The sequence below is a fragment of the Carya illinoinensis genome, chromosome 2 (genome assembly GCF_018687715.1).
Source record: "Carya illinoinensis cultivar Pawnee chromosome 2, C.illinoinensisPawnee_v1, whole genome shotgun sequence".
Lineage (NCBI taxonomy): Eukaryota > Viridiplantae > Streptophyta > Magnoliopsida > Fagales > Juglandaceae > Carya > Carya illinoinensis.
The window spans coordinates 29,720,443-29,740,866 of NC_056753.1; the positions used below are offsets into that span (position 1 = coordinate 29,720,443).

The 20,424-nt window shown below is 36.3% G+C and overlaps 2 protein-coding genes across 5 annotated transcripts; one reads left to right on the forward strand and one right to left on the reverse strand.

The window, feature by feature from the left end:
- The first annotated feature begins 8,693 nt into the window (after positions 1–8,693).
- LOC122300765 (early light-induced protein 1, chloroplastic-like) lies at positions 8,694–9,760 on the forward strand. Its single transcript, XM_043111641.1, has 3 exons — positions 8,694–8,948; positions 9,063–9,116; positions 9,229–9,760. Exons 1-3 carry the CDS (start codon positions 8,784–8,786, stop codon positions 9,571–9,573), a joined length of 564 nt encoding a protein of 187 aa, XP_042967575.1. The 5' UTR covers positions 8,694–8,783; the 3' UTR covers positions 9,574–9,760.
- Positions 9,761–11,437: 1,677 nt separating this feature from the next.
- On the reverse strand, positions 11,438–19,635 carry LOC122300763 (dymeclin-like). Of its 4 annotated transcripts, none has more exons than XM_043111640.1 (18): positions 19,182–19,635; positions 18,676–18,915; positions 17,247–17,310; positions 17,033–17,162; positions 16,806–16,950; positions 16,303–16,566; positions 16,146–16,230; positions 15,766–15,868; positions 15,381–15,506; positions 14,984–15,097; positions 13,822–13,940; positions 13,644–13,725; positions 13,466–13,558; positions 13,267–13,356; positions 12,952–13,071; positions 12,770–12,861; positions 12,404–12,464; positions 11,438–11,785 (listed from the first exon to the last, which is right to left on the reverse strand). In XM_043111640.1, the coding sequence occupies exons 1-18, from the start codon at positions 19,372–19,374 to the stop codon at positions 11,768–11,770; spliced, it is 2,139 nt and encodes a 712-aa protein (XP_042967574.1). In that variant the 5' UTR covers positions 19,375–19,635; the 3' UTR covers positions 11,438–11,767. The 4 variants fall into 4 exon arrangements, 3 of the variants coding, with proteins under 3 accessions (XP_042967574.1, XP_042967572.1, XP_042967573.1); XM_043111638.1 differs by having other exon boundaries at positions 11,438–11,767; positions 19,182–19,633; XM_043111639.1 differs by having other exon boundaries at positions 11,438–11,767; positions 16,303–16,551; positions 19,182–19,632.
- Positions 19,636–20,424: the final 789 nt, after the last annotated feature.

Sequence of the window (20,424 nt, forward strand, 5' to 3'; positions counted from 1 at the left end):
ATACAAAGATGAAATGAAATCCCCTACAATAAACACAAACCATAAATGAGCTAATGAAGGACTGGGGATGCATTCCATTCAACAATTTCCAAATAACCTCCCAGCTGAAATATTGCTGTCAACAAAACATGGTAACACAGAGAAACCATGTCCAGCAGCAGATCTACATATGCCCCCCCAAAATTCTCTGTTAATTCAAAATACAATTAACATCACAAAGTGTTCTAGAAACTTTTAGAATTGCCCACTGCATGCAGGGCTTTTTGCTTAATCAAAGTAGCTACTCTGATTAAGAGTAATCTGCCCTACACTGAAGCTCAATATTAGGTTTTTTTTTTTAACGCTAATCAGTTTACCCACCAGTAGAAGGATATTTGCAATATATGCATCCTAGTAATTTTTCATGTTGGAATTTATAAACACTATCATTCTTCCATCACAGGGCAAATTACATTACACAGATTTAAAGTAAATATAAAAATTTACAAAATGCCAGAAACGGTAAGCATTTATATATATATATATATATATAATTTTTTTTACATCATCAGACCACTTCATAGAGGAAGAAAACGAAGGGAGAATGGAAAAGGCTTACCGTGGCTTTTCTTTGGCTCCGTGAGACGCACACACTGCGGACTGATGAACTGGGTTCTGGAGGCTAGGGCAAACCGAGGGTGTATTTCTGGGAAATGGCTGAGTCGGTGAGCTTCAGGGTGGTTGGGGCTTCCGGGGATCTAATGAGCGGCGACGAGGGTGAGCTACGGCTGTGACGAAAGGAGGCCAAATTGTCTCAATTTGCTTATCACGAGTTTGGGGGACGGGGGTGGGAAAGGGGGTAAACGGCAATTGATGGCTTGCAAAATTTCATATTGCAGATTTTACAAGTTCGCTCGAGCGGAGGCTTTTGGCCGCTCGAGCGAATTCAGGCAGATTCAAACGCTCGACTGCCGCTCGACAGGGAGCTCGAGCAAGTTGCTGAAAAACGAAGATCGCTCGAGCGGAGACATTGGCCGCTCGAGCGAAATCAGGCAGAGTCGAACGCTCGATGTGCGCTCGATAGGACGCTCGAGCGAAATCAGGCAGAGTCGAACGCTCGACGCGCGCTCGACACCCCGCTCGAGCGAACATCGTATTTTGACAGATTTTAGGTTTTCCGCCGTGGGACCATATAAAAGGCCATTCTTCACTCTAGAGCCGCGGGTTTTGACTGGAGAACACTCTTTGGGAGAGAAAAACATAGCTAGAGGGATTCAAATCATTTGTTTTGGAGACGGAATTCCAATTTATTGCACGTACGTTGGATTCATACACGAGCACGGACGGGAGAAAGGCGTTGAATCGTTCTCTTGAGCTTTTGACGACCAGTTGAGGCTGCAAGGAGGATTTTTCAGTGTTTATTTTCTTCTTCCCATCTTCTCAGAACAATTATGGTGAATTCGTTTATGTTGAATTCCAATTCTAGTATGAGCTAAATTTTCTTCTTTCTAGGAAAACGATGTAACCTAATTCCGAACTATGCTTGTTTGTCCATGCTAATTTAATGCTTCTCTCTTTGTTTATCTGATTTATTCTGAGTTTAATGCTTCTAATTAACTGGCCATTGATTAGATGATTATTAATCTTGTGATTTGCTATCGAAAGAGGGAATCATAGGGTAGATCTTGGATATTTCAGCATAGGTAAGTATAGAGATCGAAAGACTTGTATGAACCTGTGTAGTAATTAAATCATTGGTCTTATTGCGTTCTTGATTATTTAATTTGCATACTCTTGTGTGAATTGATAAACTAGAATCACTTCCAATTGACTATCGAAAGAGGCTTTTGGATGAATTAGAGATTTGCTAATAGACAAAAGAGGTTTAAGTTAAATTAGCTGGATGAGAAAAGCGTAGTGACGAATTATGGTGAAATCGATTTCCTAGAAGTTTTCTTCCCTATTGAATTTGATCTTCAAACATCAGTTTTACTTTCTTTGCTTATTTCTCTTGAGTTGATCTAGTTTTAATTGCTACTACAAAAACCTTAGTGATTCCTCTAGATAAAATTGAGATTAGCATGATTTTGGTATTTGGCAAGAGTAAGATACCAATCCCTGAGGACGATACTCTTCTTATTACTTTACTATAAAACTACGATACTGTGCACTTGCAGTTTTGCACCGGTCAGCAATCCAAGAAATGAAAAAAGTCTGCAAAATAAAACAGAGCTGTTATCCCAACGTGCGTAAAGTTAGTTTCATTAATCAGGTTTTGCGGCAACATCAACTCGTGGGAAAAGCCTCATACAAATGGTGGCAAATAACTTGTACTCACAGATTCATGTGCCTATCACCACGTGCAAAATAGCGATGATGTTTATCTGGTGGAAAAAGACTAAATTCTGACGTTAAAAGTTTTAAGCCACGAAGTTGAATAATTATTGGATTCTTTTTCCCGTTACAAGAAAATCGTGGCATTAAATGATGAAATTCGTGGAAAAAAATATTATTGCCAATAAAATATTTGTGACCACTGTCATCTCATGGTAAATGACATGTTTCGCTCCCATGGATTACTCTGGTGACAAATACACCACTGATTGCCACGATATTGTGTCGTGGAACAAGAACTCGTGGCATAAAGGTGCTTTTCTTGTAGTGAATGGTCGTTCGAAAGCCCAGAATTCCATTGGAATGGATTTTTTGGGACAATTTTTTTTCTCCCCAATACGCGTGTAAACAATACAATACCGTTTGAAAAAATGTTTTTCATTCAAATGAATTTTGTAGACAATATATATTCACTTACGACTTCATTTTTTACTTTCAAATGTAATTTCTTCCATTCCATCATTGGCAATAAAATGTCTTTCTTTAGAAAATAAAAAGCCCACTATCCCAATATTATTAAGTTAATAACAAAGCCATAAAATTGTATGTTTATTAAAAAAAAGAAATAAATAAAATCTCTTTATTCGAATTATTCTGTGACTCATGCAAGGGTTACAATCTTGCTCCCACTGATGCTCATACAGCTACTACTATAGTTGTTAATCTAAGACATCCAAATCCACCAAGTTGATAGCATGACTGGCCTCCAATCTTGTTGATTGAGGTTCATTTCATCTATGACTAGCTTAATCTCCTTTTAACTTTGCTCTATTCTCAGCCAATATAAGGCTCGGTTCCTGAAAAAATTTTAAAAATTCCACAATTAAAGTCTCTTGTCTTGTATGTTTATCTCTTTACTCTAATACCCATTGAACCTAATTTCATATATATATATATATAACCACACACAAGCTTTTCCAAGCTTTAGAAATGTAAAGACTTGAGTATTAGACAAATCACACAATGACTTAAAATAATCAATTATTTGTATTGAAAATACTCAAAACACGTTACACAAAGCTTGTAAATTTTCAACTACAACTTGCAAGCATTCAAACTAGCACTGCGCTTAGAACTATATGAAGCGCAGCATAACTACTAAAGCAATGTGCCAATCATGAATGCCAAAATTAGAGAATACATAAGAGCATGCATCATGGTATATATCCAAGAACTTTGATATAAAATAGATTGAAGCTCTCACATAATGAACATTGATAGCATCCAAGAACTTCTCAAATGCTTGAATCCACCCGTGACGATTCCATCCCCATTGAATATCAAAAGAAATCACTTCGTAACCCTTCACAAGTAGCTCTAGATACACAAGTACACAGTTGTAATTTTACAGCACATTATCACCTACGAATCATTAACATACTCATATGACAGTAAAATACATCGTTCTTGATTTTTCTTAGGTTTACATGTGTAAGTGATCTTTCTAAAGATTACATTTTTATATTTCCTACAAGTAATCAATTGTACAGCCCTACAACTCTCATTGACTAGCCCAATTTAATTTCTATGTATTAAATTCTTCTCATTCATAGCAGTTTCTCAAGCATACAGTACCTTATTACAGACCAATAGGAAAGAAAAAAGAAATTACCTACAGAAGTCACTTGTGTCAAAAACAAATTTGTTGTAGTGACTCATGAAATTTTTTTTGCCAATCAAGTAAAGTTTTAAAAACTATTCCGTTCCGGCTAGAATGGTTGGAATTTTTCTTTCCAGAACAAAAGCCAGCACAATGGAGATAAATATTCCGTACCAGATCAAATTTCGATCGTTTCAGTATGTTTCGGTCCATTTCGGCTTTCCAGTGGACTAGACTAAATACAGATTTCGGTCTGAAAAGTAAACATAAGGGACATGGTTGTGGCAGTTTTGTAATTAATGGAAAACTCCTGGTTTTTTCGTAATTTTTGCATGAAAACTAGTGGCAATTTACTCGTCCGTCCTCTGTTACTTCTCTTACCTTTAAGCAAAGAGAAATGCTACTACCACCGCTACTCTCTCGTCTCTCCCGCTCCTCTCTCCTGCTTGAAGTGGAATGTCTCGTGGCCTATTTTTAAATAATAAAAAAATAAATTTGAATACATAACATTCTCGCTCCTCTAATTTCCTTTCTACTCTTCCAAACCCATCATTCACAAGCCAAGTCCATTAATTTTTCTTCGAATCCATCGTTTGTAAGCCATCTCAGTTCCTTCTAAGAATCCTTCTCCCTTGTAGAAGCCTTCCTCGATATCGTAGAAGCCTTCATGTCATCCCAGTTCTTTTTCACGGCATCTGGCTCTCTCTGGTAGTCCCTCTTAACAGGTAGAGCTTTGTAACAAACTGAAACAGTTGCAGGGAAGAATATTTGTTGAACACCATCTGCCTTGACTAGTAATATGGGGAAGATGATTGCTGATGCATCCTGCAAGAGAAAACTCAAAAAAATTTCATATATATATATATATAGAGAACGAGAGAGAGAGAGAGAGAGAGAGAGAGAGAGAAGCTCATACTAGTAAAATTAATCTGGCTGCAATCTAGATGCATGAGAGTGAAAAGGGACAAGAAGAAGATGGAGGGGAGCTGTAGACGGCCAGTGATGGTTAAGGGAAAAAGAAAGAAGTCAAAAGTGAAGATGCTTAACTGAACCTTTTTTTCTTTTTTTGTTTTAATATTTTAATATAATGACACCTCGAGCGGGAGAGAAGAGCAGGAGGAATGAGCGATGACTGTAGAATGACTCTTTAGCAAAATTTCTTCTCCCCCAAACTCCATTCTTGACATGCTATCAAAGCTTTTTGAGAAAAGCTTCGGCATATTGCTACTCTGCCCGTGTGGGCTGTGGGGGGCTATGCCTCTGGTAACTCTAAGATTGTGTTCATCATTATCATTCGATGAAATTCATCAAAGGCTCCAAAATCTGGAATTTTTTTTGGGTTCTCAAATCTTGAAATGAAGTTTCAAATTTCTTGGTATGTGAAATGAAGTTTCAAATCTCGAAAAGGAAGTTTCAAATTGGTTGTCGGCATTAGAGTACTAGTATTGGTTTCATCAAAAGTTAATATATTTTCAAATTTTGATGAATTTATTTAAAATGAACCTACATTAGATTTATCAAAGAGGTATTTAGGAAGTTTTGAGTTACAGTAATTGTTACTCTTTCTTCAAATTTGAAAGTCTACTATTCCACATTCAAACTAATATTTTATTCTAATTTTAATAGGTAATGGTTTTATTTTATTTTATTTTAAATTAGTTGGGAATCAATTATTTAAGTACTAAATTAAACTATGAATAAATATTGGGAGCAGCCCCTGTTTGGGAGCAACCGGAGGCACACCCTACGTGTCAGTTGTGTAATGACTAAATTGACCCCCACTTTCCTTTCCCTCCCTCAGTAGTGCTGTGCTCGATTTAAGTTCGAAAAGAACCTCTCGAGCTCTCCTCTCCTCGGCTTTCCCCCTCCCTGCCGTCGACATCCCCCTACCAGCAGCACTCTCCCCCTCGTCTCGCTCAACCTCTCCCACTCCCGAATCTCCTCATTCTTTCGTTTCGTCTTCTTCGATCTCCCTCCCGAGTTCCGTTGTCAACATCCCCCTCTCAGCCCCCGTCTCCCCCACCAGTAAAATAATCGAATCCTTCTGTTGTTAAGAAAACAGAGGAAGCTAATAGAGAAGACAGATTCAAAGTTTGGTAGATTCTGTTCTTTTTTACGACGTATGAAAGGCTTAGTTCAAATCATCCAAAAACCTTTTCAATAGCCTTACGGAGTATACAATTTGAAAAATCCAACAAGAATGATTCAACCATCTAATTGCTAAGAGGATGAATTCCTCGTTCTCCCAAGTCCTAAATATTTAAACTTATAGAACATAATATCTTTCCCGTCTTAGCACAGAAAAATAAAATTCTTCACCCTTTTTTCCATTTTCTCAGCAACCAAACAGTAGATACAGTACTGAAAGCAAAGGTAAAGTAACGTTTTGATAAGGACTTGGGCAAGTTACAATATTTGGGCTGCCATCTCCACTTGGTGTAAAAAAAAAAATCAGGTCTCCCATTCTCAGAGCACCGAAATCCTTCATCTAGAAATCTGCAGTTTCTTTTTTCTAATTAAAGTTCTGGTTCAAGGGTTTTTTTGGGTTGTGAGAGTAGGTTTTCAGGCCCAAACAGGCACTTGGGAAAGAACTAAAAATAGAAAGGGTAAGATAAAGCATAAGGAGATGATGGAGTTTTTTTTTTTTTTTTTTACAAGGAGATTATGGAGTTGATGAGATGATGTGCGTTAATGGGTGCTCAAGATCTAAGATCTGGGATAATATTGAAGCTAAACAAGTTTTGGAGATCACCGTTATCGAAGAAACGGAACATCGAAAACAACTTTGATCACTTGTAAATTTCAGCTGGATTAGATTTGAATCCTGTCGTGGGAGAGGCAAAGAGAAACAGGAGGCCAGCACAGAGAGAGAGAGAGATTTCGGTGTAGGGGAAGATCATGATTAAAAAAATAATATTTAAGGTGTGCTACGGATCAGCCGTAAATAGTGGCTGATCCGTAGCAAAACTCTTAAACTATTAATATCCATATGGTTAGTATAATTACAAAATATGAAGAAAAAAAATAAAAATATTATTATTAAAAAAATAATATTATATTATTATTTTGATGAATCTAATGGCTAATCCAATATGAAATTATAGATATGAAGGTTTTGAATTTATAAAAAATATGTACTTTTTATCAAATTTTAAAAATAAATTTAGTGAATCCAATACTAATGCTCTTAGCAATCACAATTTGCTGCATCTCAATGAAGAAGCAGACTCCAGTTTGGTTGCTTGAGTTGTATCTTCCGTATTCTGGATAAAAGTAACCTTGTTTGGATATAATCCAAGTCATTCACATGTAGCCGGTATATATTAGCCATGTAGCTAAAAGATCCCTTCAAGCCCGTCCATTCAGTATACTTTTTTGGTTCAAGTCAGCTCAAGCCTCTCATAAGTCCAATTCAATTCAAAGATAGCTAAAGCCTATCATAAGCCCAATTCAATTCAAAGATAGCTATGACTTTGATACTTAACGGATATAAGTGATTATTTTTTTAATAGTTTGATTGAGAATTTAGAATTATTATTATTATTTTTTTAAACTTGTATTAAAAAGTATTATTGAGTTTATATATATATATATTTTTAAGTTTTATATTGATGTTATTTTTAAATATAGTTTATATATATAATTAATTTATATAATTTTAATTTTTTATAATTTTAAATATGTCTCATCATCCTCTTTTTTTTTTTAAATATTATTATTTTTAATAATTTCTCTATTCTTTTCTTTTTCTTTGTTTCTGTTTTTCAACTCAAATTTGTGATTTTTTAAACTTATATTTATTTTATAAATTTTCAATTATTCTATATATATATACATATACATGATGAGTTTTGCTATATACAAACATAGTCACGTACTAATCTGTGTACCAATACTGATTTATTCATACTTAAAATTTAAATTAATACTATTTTCAATAAAATCTACTTTTAACTAATCACATCACATTAGTATACAGATTAATACACAATTATATTTATAACTATATTTTTCTATACATTATACACTTACATATATATATGATTATTTCATATAATATATAATTAATTTTAAAACGATATATAATACAGTATTAATATCAAAATATTTCGCTTTATTATTTTAATCGGAGTGACTACCGAAATAATATTCAAAACTCTGCAATCAAAGCAATATCGGCTTTGCTACATACAGTCGTCAGATGCAGTCGGCGTGCAGTCGACTGTACGGAATGAATAAAAAAATTATAAAAAAAATTTTTTATATTCAAGGGGACCTATATGAATTATAAAAAGTTATAAAAATAATTTTTTTTACATGTAGGTCCCGTATTAATTTTCTTTTTACAGTCGACTGCACACCGACTGTATCTGCCGACTGCAAAAAGTATTTCTCAAGCAATATTTTCATCGTACAAACTACAAACCAAAACGTGGCAGAATTTGAGACGGGTGACAGCTTGGGGTGGAGTTGGAACAGTCTTGAACGTTCAGTCCTCCTGGTCCCCATACGAGACAGAAAACCTCAACCCGCGTTGCCCTCGAACTCTGTCGAAGGAATGTTGTGGTTTGTGCGCAGGCCACGTCGAGGACATCGAACATGTGTGGACAACCAAGCCCACGTGAACCAATGACTTTTTGAAAATGTTTAGGGAAGACGTGGATCCTAAATATCCACCCCTCTGCTTGCCCTCACGCCTCTATATACTTGCCACTCCGACGCTCTATTCACTTATATCATCCATTACAGCTTGCAACGCATTTCGAAGGCTTAGAATTCTCGAAGTCTGATCTCCGCACTTCCTATTTAGATGGCAACCTCAGCTGCAATGCAATCCATGATCTTGTCGAGCAATTTGAGTACCCATCTGACAAACAGGCCGAGGGTGAACCAGTTTCTTCCCAATGCTAATTATGTGTTCCGTTTGCCGAGAAACACTAGCATGAGGGTGCGCTGCACGTCTGAGAATAACGAGGTCTCAAACTTGATCTCTGTCATAATGGGAAATTAGTTTTACTGTAATAGCCTATCATGTTAAGGGTGAAATTAAATCTTACGTACGATTCCTTGTCTTTTTTCCTTCTCGCAGGAGCAGCAGACGCCCGTGGTCAACTCACCACCACCTACACCACAGCCACCCAAGGTAGCGACCTTAATCCCGGGAAGGGTTTGATTTAGGGTTCTGGAGTATGTATGGGTACAGAAAAACGTTGTTAAATCCAGCATTTTGACTGCATGTTTTGCTGTGTTAACAGGTCAGTACGAGGTTCTCCGACGTGCTGGCATTCAGTGGACCGGCACCGGAGAGGATCAACGGCAGGCTAGCGATGATTGGCTTCGTCGCGGCGATGGCGGTGGAAGTATCAAGGGGGCAGGATCTGTTCGCGCAGATATCAGACGGTGGGATCCCATGGTTTCTAGGAACCAGTATTTTGCTGTCGCTTGCATCTCTAATTCCTCTGTTCAAAGGGGTGAGCGTGGAGTCGAAGTCGAAGGGGTTGATGACCTCGGATGCTGAGCTTTGGAATGGGAGGTTCGCCATGTTGGGTTTGGTTGCACTTGCCTTTACTGAATTTGTCAAAGGTGGAACCATTGTGTAGGGCAATCTCCACCATTAATTAATACAAGTGCAATGATCCCATGTAATTTTTTCTTTTCTTTTCCTATTTTATGGGATCCCATTTAACTCTAGAAAGCAAGTAATAATTTTTATATAAATATAGTTTATTACTTGTACTATGCGATTTCAGTGCAATAAAATACAAGCGAAAATGTTAGATACCGCAACTTCAAGTTACTACATTTACAATATTACTCATCAGTCTATTAATTATTATCTTAAAAAATTAAGATTAATTTGATGATTAATAAATAATAATACCAACGCAGTAAGATGAGCAGCTAGTATTGAAACAAGAAGATATGGAAACAAAAACAGTACGTGCTTAGGTGAGATGGTATATCTCTAGGAGAAATCCTGGGACCGGTCGGGCTACTAAAACCAAAATAACAGCCCTCCAATAATCATGCGCCACGTAAGAGATTTATTGGACAAAATCTGCATCTGTATACGCCCGATCAAAGGACTTTCCCCTCTTTCACTCCTTCGTATTCCCTTTCTCCCTTGCTTTTTCCACTCCATCCCTGAAGCTTTCGACCCCCTCATCCTGCACGGCGCTGGATCCAGACGATGGTAAAGCTCGATCCAGATGGTAATCTCTCTCTATAATCTTTTTCAGTTTTTGCTTTTTTAAATTTCTCTATTGGCGCTCTCTCGGTAATCTTTCTCAGTTTTGAGTTTTGAAATTTATCTTTAAGTTTTGTTAATGTCATGATTGTTTCTCGGTGATTTTGTTATCTTCTCATTATCAAGGATTTCTCTTCTTAATCTCATGTCTATGACTTCGATGTATTAATTTGAAGGATGGAAATGAAGCCCTAATTAGAACAACAGTGGAGTTTCTTACCGGATCAAAAGAAAAAAAAAAAAAAAAAAAAAAAAACAACTCTTGATCCTCATTCTAGCCTCTAGTCAATAGGATAAGGGCAGTGAAAAATAACTGGGCGTTTGATAATGGTTTGTTGGAAGAAATTTAGTAATTCATTAGGGGTTTCTTTATCTGAAGTTTCTTTATTACGTGTGGGTCAGGTGGTCTGAAAAAATGGAGATGTCGGCATCAGACTGAGATGGTGGCGGTGGAACTAAGCTTTGTTGGGCGGCAAGGATTGATGGTTGTGCAAAACGACGCTGAGCTTGGAGTGAAGACGGGATGAACCTGAGAGAGAATGGAGATGCTAATTTCTGTGTAGTGCTTCTAGTGATCATGTGTGGTGAAGTGTAAAATATTTATGGTGTTTCAGCTTGTCGCCTTGTGAATGGCGGGCTGCTTTTCAGACTTTGACAGACCGACTGGTCCACAGCGCCTCGCTATCTCTAGTACACAATTTTGAAATTGCATTTTTCTTTTTCCTCCCAGAATTTAGGTACCTCTGCATTCTGGTTGTTTACACGCTCTCTAACGACACATTCTTGTATCAGCAGAAACTTTGGGGGAAGTTGAAGGAAACGGTAAATTTTTATATTAAAGGGATCAACTTATGATTTTTTTTTTAAATCTTTCTAAAATAGTCATCAAACTATTTTCTTGAGTTTCTGATTGTAACAAAAATAAACATAAAAAAAATCATAACTTTCGAACGAACTGAAAAATACACATCTCCCGATTACATTTCATAACTCGGACAACATTCATTTTACCTATTCACTTTTATAAAATTCAATACAAAACGCATCTAATATTTTTTTTAAAATCTCGAAAACTATAGCAATTTTCACTTCAGAAACATTCCTACTCGGCCAGCCATGTTACAGAAAATGCTAAAACAACGGAAGAACAAAAGGACATAACACAGATAGTTTGGCGGTTATGGGTATGTTAATGTTTCACTCCGAAAACAATGGTATAGAAATGGAAATTGGGAATCATATATAATTATCTTTTCTTATCCTTTTTCTTGCGTTTGATGAGCAGCATCATACTTATCCGTTACACTGATTATGTCAATTGTTTTCTGTGCGAAAGGGCCTCTACATTTGTAGCAAAATATGAACAAAAAGAATGAGGAGAATATAAACTCTCCTATTTCATATATTTACAAATGCACGCACCAGGAACCGTGAATCTTTCTGGTTGACGATTTTTATCGCACCCCCTATGGATCAAGGAGAAGTCCATGCATGCTCGGCTCATCATTGCGGGACTTGCTACTTACCTCTCCATCATTCTCTTTTTTCTACAACGAAGTAAAGAACTGTGTAATTGAAAAGAGCAAACCAAAATGTGTAGGTAAATTGTTTGCTGACGTGAAAAGAAAGATCAGCTAAGAAAAAAGAGATCATAATATTATCACTAAATCTCCCAGCACCGTGCCATCTGCTTCAACAGGAGTTAGAAATATTGTGTACTGGCAACAAGCAAGAATCAAATTTCTGTTTCAAGAAAGAAATTTGAATGTAATGGCCATGTAAATGTGCGTGTGCACGCTCACATGTATCTATGAGCTATAACAATCCCTGCAGTTGAAAACTCTAAAAGACCCATGGCTTATATGCGTGATACTCAACTTTTTGGTATGCAAGCATCTTGAAATTGGGAAGGGTTACAAGCCAAAAATGAAAATAAACCTAGCATGAGCACATCTGCAATGACCTCCATAAGCTGAGTAACATCACTCCTGAAGGAGTTCTTAATTCGGTCATTTACTTAAGTTACGCTTCATGACCAAGGTGAGATGCTATTGGGGACAAGTGTGTGCGTGTGCAACCACGTGCATATACCCACCCACACACACAATAGAATGTTAAAAAAAAAAAAATCTAAAAACATAAATTTATCAAGTGAACTTCATAAAATGTATACATAAGCTTACTTCCATAGGTACTGGATCAACTGGAAACAAATTTATGGCTCCCGAATTGAAGCTGAGTACACTGAAGAAAGGTTGAATGATGGAACAAACGAATCAGTACACATACAGGAACCACAAATTGAAGGCAAAGTAAAAAATTAATAATAAATAAACTAAAACTAAAACATCAATAACAAGATTCATTAAAATGGACACTGTTTTCCAATTTATTACCAGTGTGAAAGGAATCTCCATGATAATCATTCAAATAAGGTTAAGAAACTCAAAACCAACATGATCATGCAGCAGATACAAACTACTTGGATAATGACCTAGTTGAGTAGAGTTTTATAAAATAATAATGAATGGGGGATGCAGGAACAGTACCGACGGGATAAAACCAGCTGCCACACATATGGAATAAAGAACTCTTCTGGATGACTCTCTTGTTCATATGTGAAGCGTAGTTGCGTAAACATCTGTTAAAACAAAGGCATGTTAATCCTCAAGATAATATTCCCATTTTAGACTAAACTTCTAAGTTTAAAATCTTTTCCTCCATTCTTCACCTTCATCCCCTCACCCCGCCAAGATCGACAGTTAAGAATTATGACTTGCAATACTTTCTCTACTGACCATTCACCATCCATTGATTGGGCATCCATGCGACTATTAAAAAAATCTAATACCTACAGAGGCAGAAAGACCATAAAAGTCAAATGCACTCACGAAAACATAGCATATAAGAAATCCTTTTTTTTATAAGTAGCATATAAGAAATCCATATGGATAATTAAGCAACATAACCTTGCCATATAACAAATTGCAAGAATGCCAAGACAGAATTGATGAAGAAATCCCTATTAAAATATTCTGGAGCATACAGTATAAATGTTTTCAAGCAGCTCATTGAAGCGAGGATGATTCTTGAATGGCTGAAAGACCTCCTGTCTGTGCATTATCGCATATACAACCTGCTCGATTTCATAAAGAAAGGAATTCAGAAAACCTGAAAGGAACTGACGTGAAATTTAAAGAAAAAAAAAAACATCACTTAAATCATTACACATCAAAAGATGATACCTCTGGATTCCGTGGAAGGGCATAAGTCAAAATAGCATTTAAAATTTCAAGAACAAGTCTAAGGAAGTCTGTATATATATGCAACTCCGCTGACTGCAATAAAAAATAATCTAGCTTAGCAATAGACTAAACTATGAGAAGCAAAATCCAAATAGCCTCGAATTTGAATGTTACTGACCACATCTTCTGAAAGGCTGTTTATTGAGTTGCCTTTGCCTAGAATCACCTTATTATCTCTTAGCTCCACTAATTTGCTATACCTAAATCCAGTGTTACATTAATGGCAGCAATCATAAAACACCAGAACATGAAGCAGCACAGCATGAAGGCTGGGAAAATAAAATGGAGTAACCTACTTGCGTGAGAGCATAAAGAAAAGGCTGACCAGCCTCTGCGATGCATATGAACTCAAACGGTGGACATGAGGTGCCATGTTTGCCAATGTTGCAAGACAGGTGGTATGAAGATAAACATCCTGTATAATTGACCATTTAATAAATGATCATGGGAAGAAGAGTTATCCTAAAAGTAGATAACCAGCTACATGCCAACATTGTCTTTGATTTGAAATGCATTTATGAAAAACATTATGGAAACTGGTTCTGAACTGATTTTGAGAAACATCAAATTGTTCAGTTTTTTTTTTTTTTTCGGTCTTGGATGGGTAAATACAAAACACTCAAAAGACCAGGCACTGAACCTATGAACTTGCCCTACAAAAACTATTTTCACCTCCAAGGAGAGAAGGGGGAAGGCTATTTGGTCCAAAGACCAATGGCCAATAAGGGTTGGAGGGTGGAATGGGTAGGATTGGCTTGAGAGAAAAAAAAAAAAAAAAAAAAAAAAAAAAAGACTTGCCAAGTTTTGTAGGGTAGGACTAGCTTCAGAATTAAGATTTGAAAATTGAAGCAATTTCAGGTATATACACCAATTTTTAATATAACCACCTATAATGCAGTTAATAACCTGTCTCAACCTCGAGGATCAGGTTCTGGATTGAATAACCAAGTTATGACAAGGCAATGGGTGACTCACAAATATCCAATACGGATTTGGGACTCTTCGTTGGGCCATTTCCTAGGGGATCAGGTTCAGGTTGAGGCCCTGCCATCATCCCCCGAAAAAACCTTAAAATTGATATATCGATTAAAAAAATAAAATTTTTACTTATAAAAATATATATATATGTCAAATAGCCTTCATACAATATGACACCTACTCCCACTGAACATAAGAAATGAAGGACAACCATGGGTTCAATCCCATGAGATTGACTTGCATGTACTTGTCATTAAAATATTTTCTGTCTTTTGACATATTGAACAAAGAATCAAGTCACTACATCAGATCCCAGATACTAAATGTTAGAATTTTGTAGAAATGGATTTTTCATAATGGACATCAATTTCAAGTTAAATAAGCAAGCCTGTTATAGCACTCTCTTGTATAGAAGTTTCAACAAAGTCATCAAAATTATAGAAAATAAGAAATTTGGAAATTGTGTTTGTTAAGTCTTACCCGCAACTTAGATAGATTATATTGCACAGTCCTTATGAGAATAATGACCATCAGGGAACCAAGAGATGTCTGTTGCAGGAGTCGTTCTTTGTACCATGGAACACTAGGCAATATCTGTCCAGATAGGCCCCGTTTGGTTACACAGATGAGATGAGATATTTTAAATAGTAATGAATAAAATATTGTTATAATCTAATTTTTGAATATTAATTTTGTATTGGGATTTGAAAAAGTTAGATTGTTTATTATATTTTGTATGGGGATTTGAAAATATTGTGATGATGAGTTGAGATGAGATGAGATGAGATTTTTGGTTTTTGTTAACCAAAAAAAGCCATAATCTATGTCAATACAATCCTTGTGTAGAAGTTAAATGGCAAACAGATGAAATCCTTACCAGCTTATGAATGCTTGCATTAAATGAAGAATCCTGACTTAGGATGAGAAGTATAATCAGCAACATGTAGATTTGATTTGGTGTCCTCCAAGGAGCATTATATAAAGCCTCCAAAAGGGGCATCAACTGTTAATTTCATCATGAAAACACAGATAAGAATCAGGCTGTGCTGAAGCTATTCCACATCAGTAGTAAATATGACAGACGGCACAACAGATTGCTTGATTAAAAAAATCTTAAGAACTTAGTTAAGCTCAAGTCATTTGCACCATACATACATATATATACATATATATGGATATCTATATATATATATAGATAGAGAGAGAGAGTAGTCTTTATTCTGTTTAGGCTGAAAAGAAAAACTTAAATTGCTACTTCATACCAATGTGTCTGAATCAGTTCGCACTAAGACATACTCCAAAAAGTCAGAGTTCCCTTGCAGCAATGAATAAAGCAATAGAACAGCAGCCTCATCAGCCAAGCACCTGCAAAGTCAGAACTGTTATGGTTTCTAAGAAGATGCTTGGTAACATACATAACAGGAGCCTGGTGTTCTAAGTTACTGTTGCTAGGCACAAAAGACAAGTACAATATATTGGCAGGCATATTTCGTTATCAAGAAAGTTAATGAAATTGATCCATTTTGATCAAGCATACTCAAAGTTAGGTGCACACAGTATATCACTGTACCCTCACATGAAATAATTCAAATAACAAGTCTAAACTTTAAACACTGATACAGAAGGAAAAAAACATACTCACATGCCAAGAGTATCAAACAGAGAAGCAAACGGTAACCTCACAACTGGACCACTATGTGCATTTCCTTCAACATCTATACGGTCAACTGCAAGCAGGGCACTACATTACTAAAGGAAACCTTGCTAAAATAAATAAATAGTAAGATTAACAATCTTACATTCAACATCTTTTGCATTTTCCAAAGCCTTGCAGTAATAGTTGTCAGAAAAATATGTGTTCTCTTTTAGAAGGGAATCTGAAGTAGCACTATCAGCACTCTTGTCCGTCTTGGACTCATTGCTCACAACACATTTATGATAATGAATGAGCACAAGAAGCACAAGCAGACTGCAGTCTGCCAATGGACTTTTTGAGTATTCACCTTTCGAATTGCCCAAATAACTCAGAGGTAATAAAACAAAATTTGCTGCAAGGAGAATATCTGGATAAGATTCAATGAATGATATAAGCCTTAAACATTGCCCAAAAACTTATCTCTCATTGATGAAAAAGGATGTGATAATATTCTAAAGAAGCATAAATATGTGAAATCCTGGGAAAATGATGGAACACAAAGCATAAAATATTGCTATTTGATCTATTATCAGTGGCACTGGCACCCGCAGTGAAAACTCCTAGGAGCAAGCTAGAAAGAATGAGCATCAAAGAAAACCACCATACCAGCTGCAGAACCTACTCTTTGAAGAACACTAGGCTGACTTCCTTCATAAAATATAGAATAAGATGCACTTTTGAAGGGCATGCCAGGTTGTGAGATGTAATTGAGCAGCAATTTGCGCACAACCAAACTAACCAAAGAGCTATCCTGAAAATAGCAGTAGCAATCTGAGATGCTAACAATGTATTGGAATGATCTGGAAATCTGGACCAAAGCGTAATAATGTAACCTGAACCATTGCAGCGTCAATAAATGGGTTCACATCTTTTGGTCCTGGAGATGGCCCACAAAGAAGCTGAGTTGACATTGCAATCAGCATGAAATTAAGAAGCTCCAAATGTAGAAGGTACGTGTTGGGACTTGTGAGAATATAAAAAATAATCAGGGGAAGATAATACGTAATTCTCAAGAACCACAAACCAATAGATAAGTCTAACATGTACCTCACAGCTACTGAGGTGATAAAACTAAGCACCCTATGCATCATTAGATCTTCAATGCTTTCATCTGCATAAAAATAAAATAAAAATAAAACATTAATTTGAGTCCTATAATGATTTTTCTACTAAGCATAGAAAAATAGCCATAAAAAAAGAAGCTAAAATACAGCTCAAGACAAATAACTGGAGAACCTATTGCAGTTCCTATCTAAAATACAAATTCCAATCACCCAACAAAGCCAGGAAAGCCCCAGTAGAAATGACATAGGATCTGTTCAACTAACCCAAGGTATATCATGTGATAAAGCCTTCATGGACAGATCAAATGTTTCCTTCAAAATCACTTTAACCTTGAGGTCCATCAAGGGCAGGAAACTCTCTAGCAGCCACCTTAACTACCATCTAATTATGTTGAAAAGAACACCAATCCTTCATCATCATTGCATTCTCAACGAGGAAAGAAATTATGTATTGGTTCAAGGCAGATTTCTAGGGAAATAGTTGCAGGAAGACAATCTAAAAGCTATGGATTGGAAGTGGTCGCAATCACTCCTACCTACATACATTACTAGTGTGATGGATAAGAAAGTGAGTCTCCGCTCCTAAATGGTGTGAGCAACTTAAATGGCAATGCCAGGGCAATGAGATACGCCCTAACATTATAGGGAAATCTAGAATAACAACTATGCTACTATCACCCATCTAGGCTTAACTCAAGCAGGTGAAAAAGAAACACCCATGCATCAAATGCGATGTTTTGATAAATTATTATATACAGACAGAAGAATTTTTGACGCCATACATTACTAGTGTGATGGATAAGAAAGTGAGGCTCCGCTCCTAATTGGTGTGAGCAACTTACATGGCAATGCTAGGGCAATGAGATACGCCCTAACATTATATGGAAATCTAGAATAACAACTATGCTACTATCACCCATCTAGGGTTAACTCAAGCAGGTGAAAAAGAAACACCCATGCATCAAATGCGATGTTTTGATAAATTATTATATACAGACAGAAGAATTTTTGACCAAGCACCCCGCAACACAAACAAATAGAGTGGATATTTGATTTCCAGTAATTATATAAATATATACCTTTCTTTTCTAAACTGTCTCCAAATAAATAGAACTCTCCCAAGGTAAAGTTCATGCTCCTCCATTTCTTACATTACACACGTTCTTCAAGAAATATAAAAGATTTTTATAAAAGCCATGATAAATCTAATATAAAACATAATACAATTTTGGATAATCGCCTATTATTAACTGCCATTTCAAACCACATCAATGATATATCTAATATAAAACAAAATACAATTTTGGAAAAACGCCTATTATTAACAGCTGTTTCAAACCACATCATTAATTTCATAGATGATCATGAAGGAGTAACTCAAACTAGATTGCAGCGAATTACAAACGAATTACCTTGAATCAAATCCTTTGGGATAGGTTCTTTTTCATCTAAGGACAGGTACAAACCCTCAATGTCATCACTTTTGGCATTTTCAATCAAGTGTTTTAAGAAGACAGATGTGATGTAGACAGCATTAACAGCCTTATCGTATACATCGGACGGAGCACCAGAAGCTGATATACAGTCTTGCAAACACCATGAAAGGTGGATCAAAAACTTTGCCAGGTGCCTGGTGCATTGGTTGTTTTGCGCTGCACAAAGGGAGAGAACCAAAACAGGCATAAAATCAAAATATAAGAATTCAAAACAACAATAAAAGAGGAAATTGTGGGTGATCACATTATATAAGACAAAATCAGATGTAAAAAACTCGAAAAAATAGCATAAACCAGTCAATTACAGCATCGAATTCTAAGCATTTAAAGTAGTATCTAATTCAAGCATATCTATGCACTGCGAATACAATGAGAGGGAATTAATCCTGATAATAACGAAGACTAGGATGGAATTAGCTAACCGAAAAGCTGACAGGCCTGGAGAACACGGTGGGCGGGCCAGTGAAGGTTTAGAGGGAGTTCGAGGAGTTTCTGCCAGTAATCGGAGGAGATAGGGAACGATTTCTCGCCGACAAACGTTCCGATCAGGTACTCCGCGGTATCCTGTGGCCGCACATTGCCGCCTTTGAGCGGCGTTGACGGCACCGACCCCATTCAAAAATACAAGAATGGTTGATTCTCAATTAGTCGGCTCTGATCAGATGACGAGCCGGCCGATCTCCCAGTCGTAATTGATTGTCGCCAACTGCATTACAGAGAACGAAAAATAGAGAGATGAGATTCGGAGAGTTAGATCGGTTGGGTTTTACAAGATTGAAGATGAAGATTTCGTGGAGTATCGTGTTAGAGAGAGAGCTTCGAAACGAAGGTTTTGGGAGAAAAATAGACGTCTTCGGAGCATTTTTGGGTCTTGACGAAGTCGAACGACGAGTCGTCATCGTTACGCTTTCAGTCGTGCTATTTTGGTTGACGAAACTGTCCTACACATAAGCCAGAATCCCAGATAAAAATGTCCTTAACCACAATCCTGCCCTTAATTGGAGAATTTAACCAGATAATAATGAAATTGATGAGACAATGCATGTGTCATTTGTTGGGTGCATCTTATTAACTAAGTGACGTGGGTGCATGACGAGACATTATAATTAAAAAAATAAAATAGTTCGATGTTTAGATTCTCAAAAGAATAAGTAAAATAATTAAAAAAACTAAACAAAGGGTAATTAACCAGGGGTAAGTCACCACTAAGATTCCATTATTGAGATTGCATTTAAATGTTGATCGGGTTGTAAATTAATCAGTCAGTTCGATAGTTTGCTTGGATTTATCGATTAAATTCGAATTGATAACTCGATTAGTAAAAAAAGAAGTTCGCTTGTGAAAACAGATATTCACTCAATTAGTAAATGGCACATACCCGAAAAAACTCGGCTAAGGCTCATTAAGTCCTGCTCGTTTATGCTCGAATCAACTTGTTAATTTGACTTAATTAAAACTCATTTATATATAGATAAATATACATATACATATGTATATATACATATATTAACTAATAATATAGAAACAGTCTATAGACAACCGACCTGCGTCCCCGCCGCGGCATCGTGTACTACGTGGCACATTCCAAAACCATTTTGTTTTGTATTTTAATTCCCAAAAAAAAAAAAAAATGAGGTAGATTTGAAACCCAAGAGAACCACCCTA

Bases quoted from the DNA above. Each gene is read 5' to 3' on its own strand.
- LOC122300765 (XM_043111641.1), top strand. From the start codon at position 8,784: ATGGCAACCTCAGCTGCAATGCAATCCATGATCTTGTCGAGCAATTTG. The intron at 8,949-9,062 runs GTCTCAAACTTG...TCCTTCTCGCAG, and splicing joins GCACGTCTGAGAATAACGAG to GAGCAGCAGACGCCCGTGGT. The intron at 9,117-9,228 runs GTAGCGACCTTA...CTGTGTTAACAG, and splicing joins CTACACCACAGCCACCCAAG to GTCAGTACGAGGTTCTCCGA.
- LOC122300763 (XM_043111638.1), bottom strand. From the start codon at position 19,374: ATGGGGTCGGTGCCGTCAACGCCGCTCAAAGGCGGCAATGTGCGGCCA. The intron at 16,951-17,032 runs GTTACATTATTA...TGCTATTTTCAG, and splicing joins TTGACGCTGCAATGGTTCAG to GATAGCTCTTTGGTTAGTTT. The intron at 13,726-13,821 runs GTAGGTTACTCC...CACTGGATTTAG, and splicing joins TTCTTTATGCTCTCACGCAA to GTATAGCAAATTAGTGGAGC.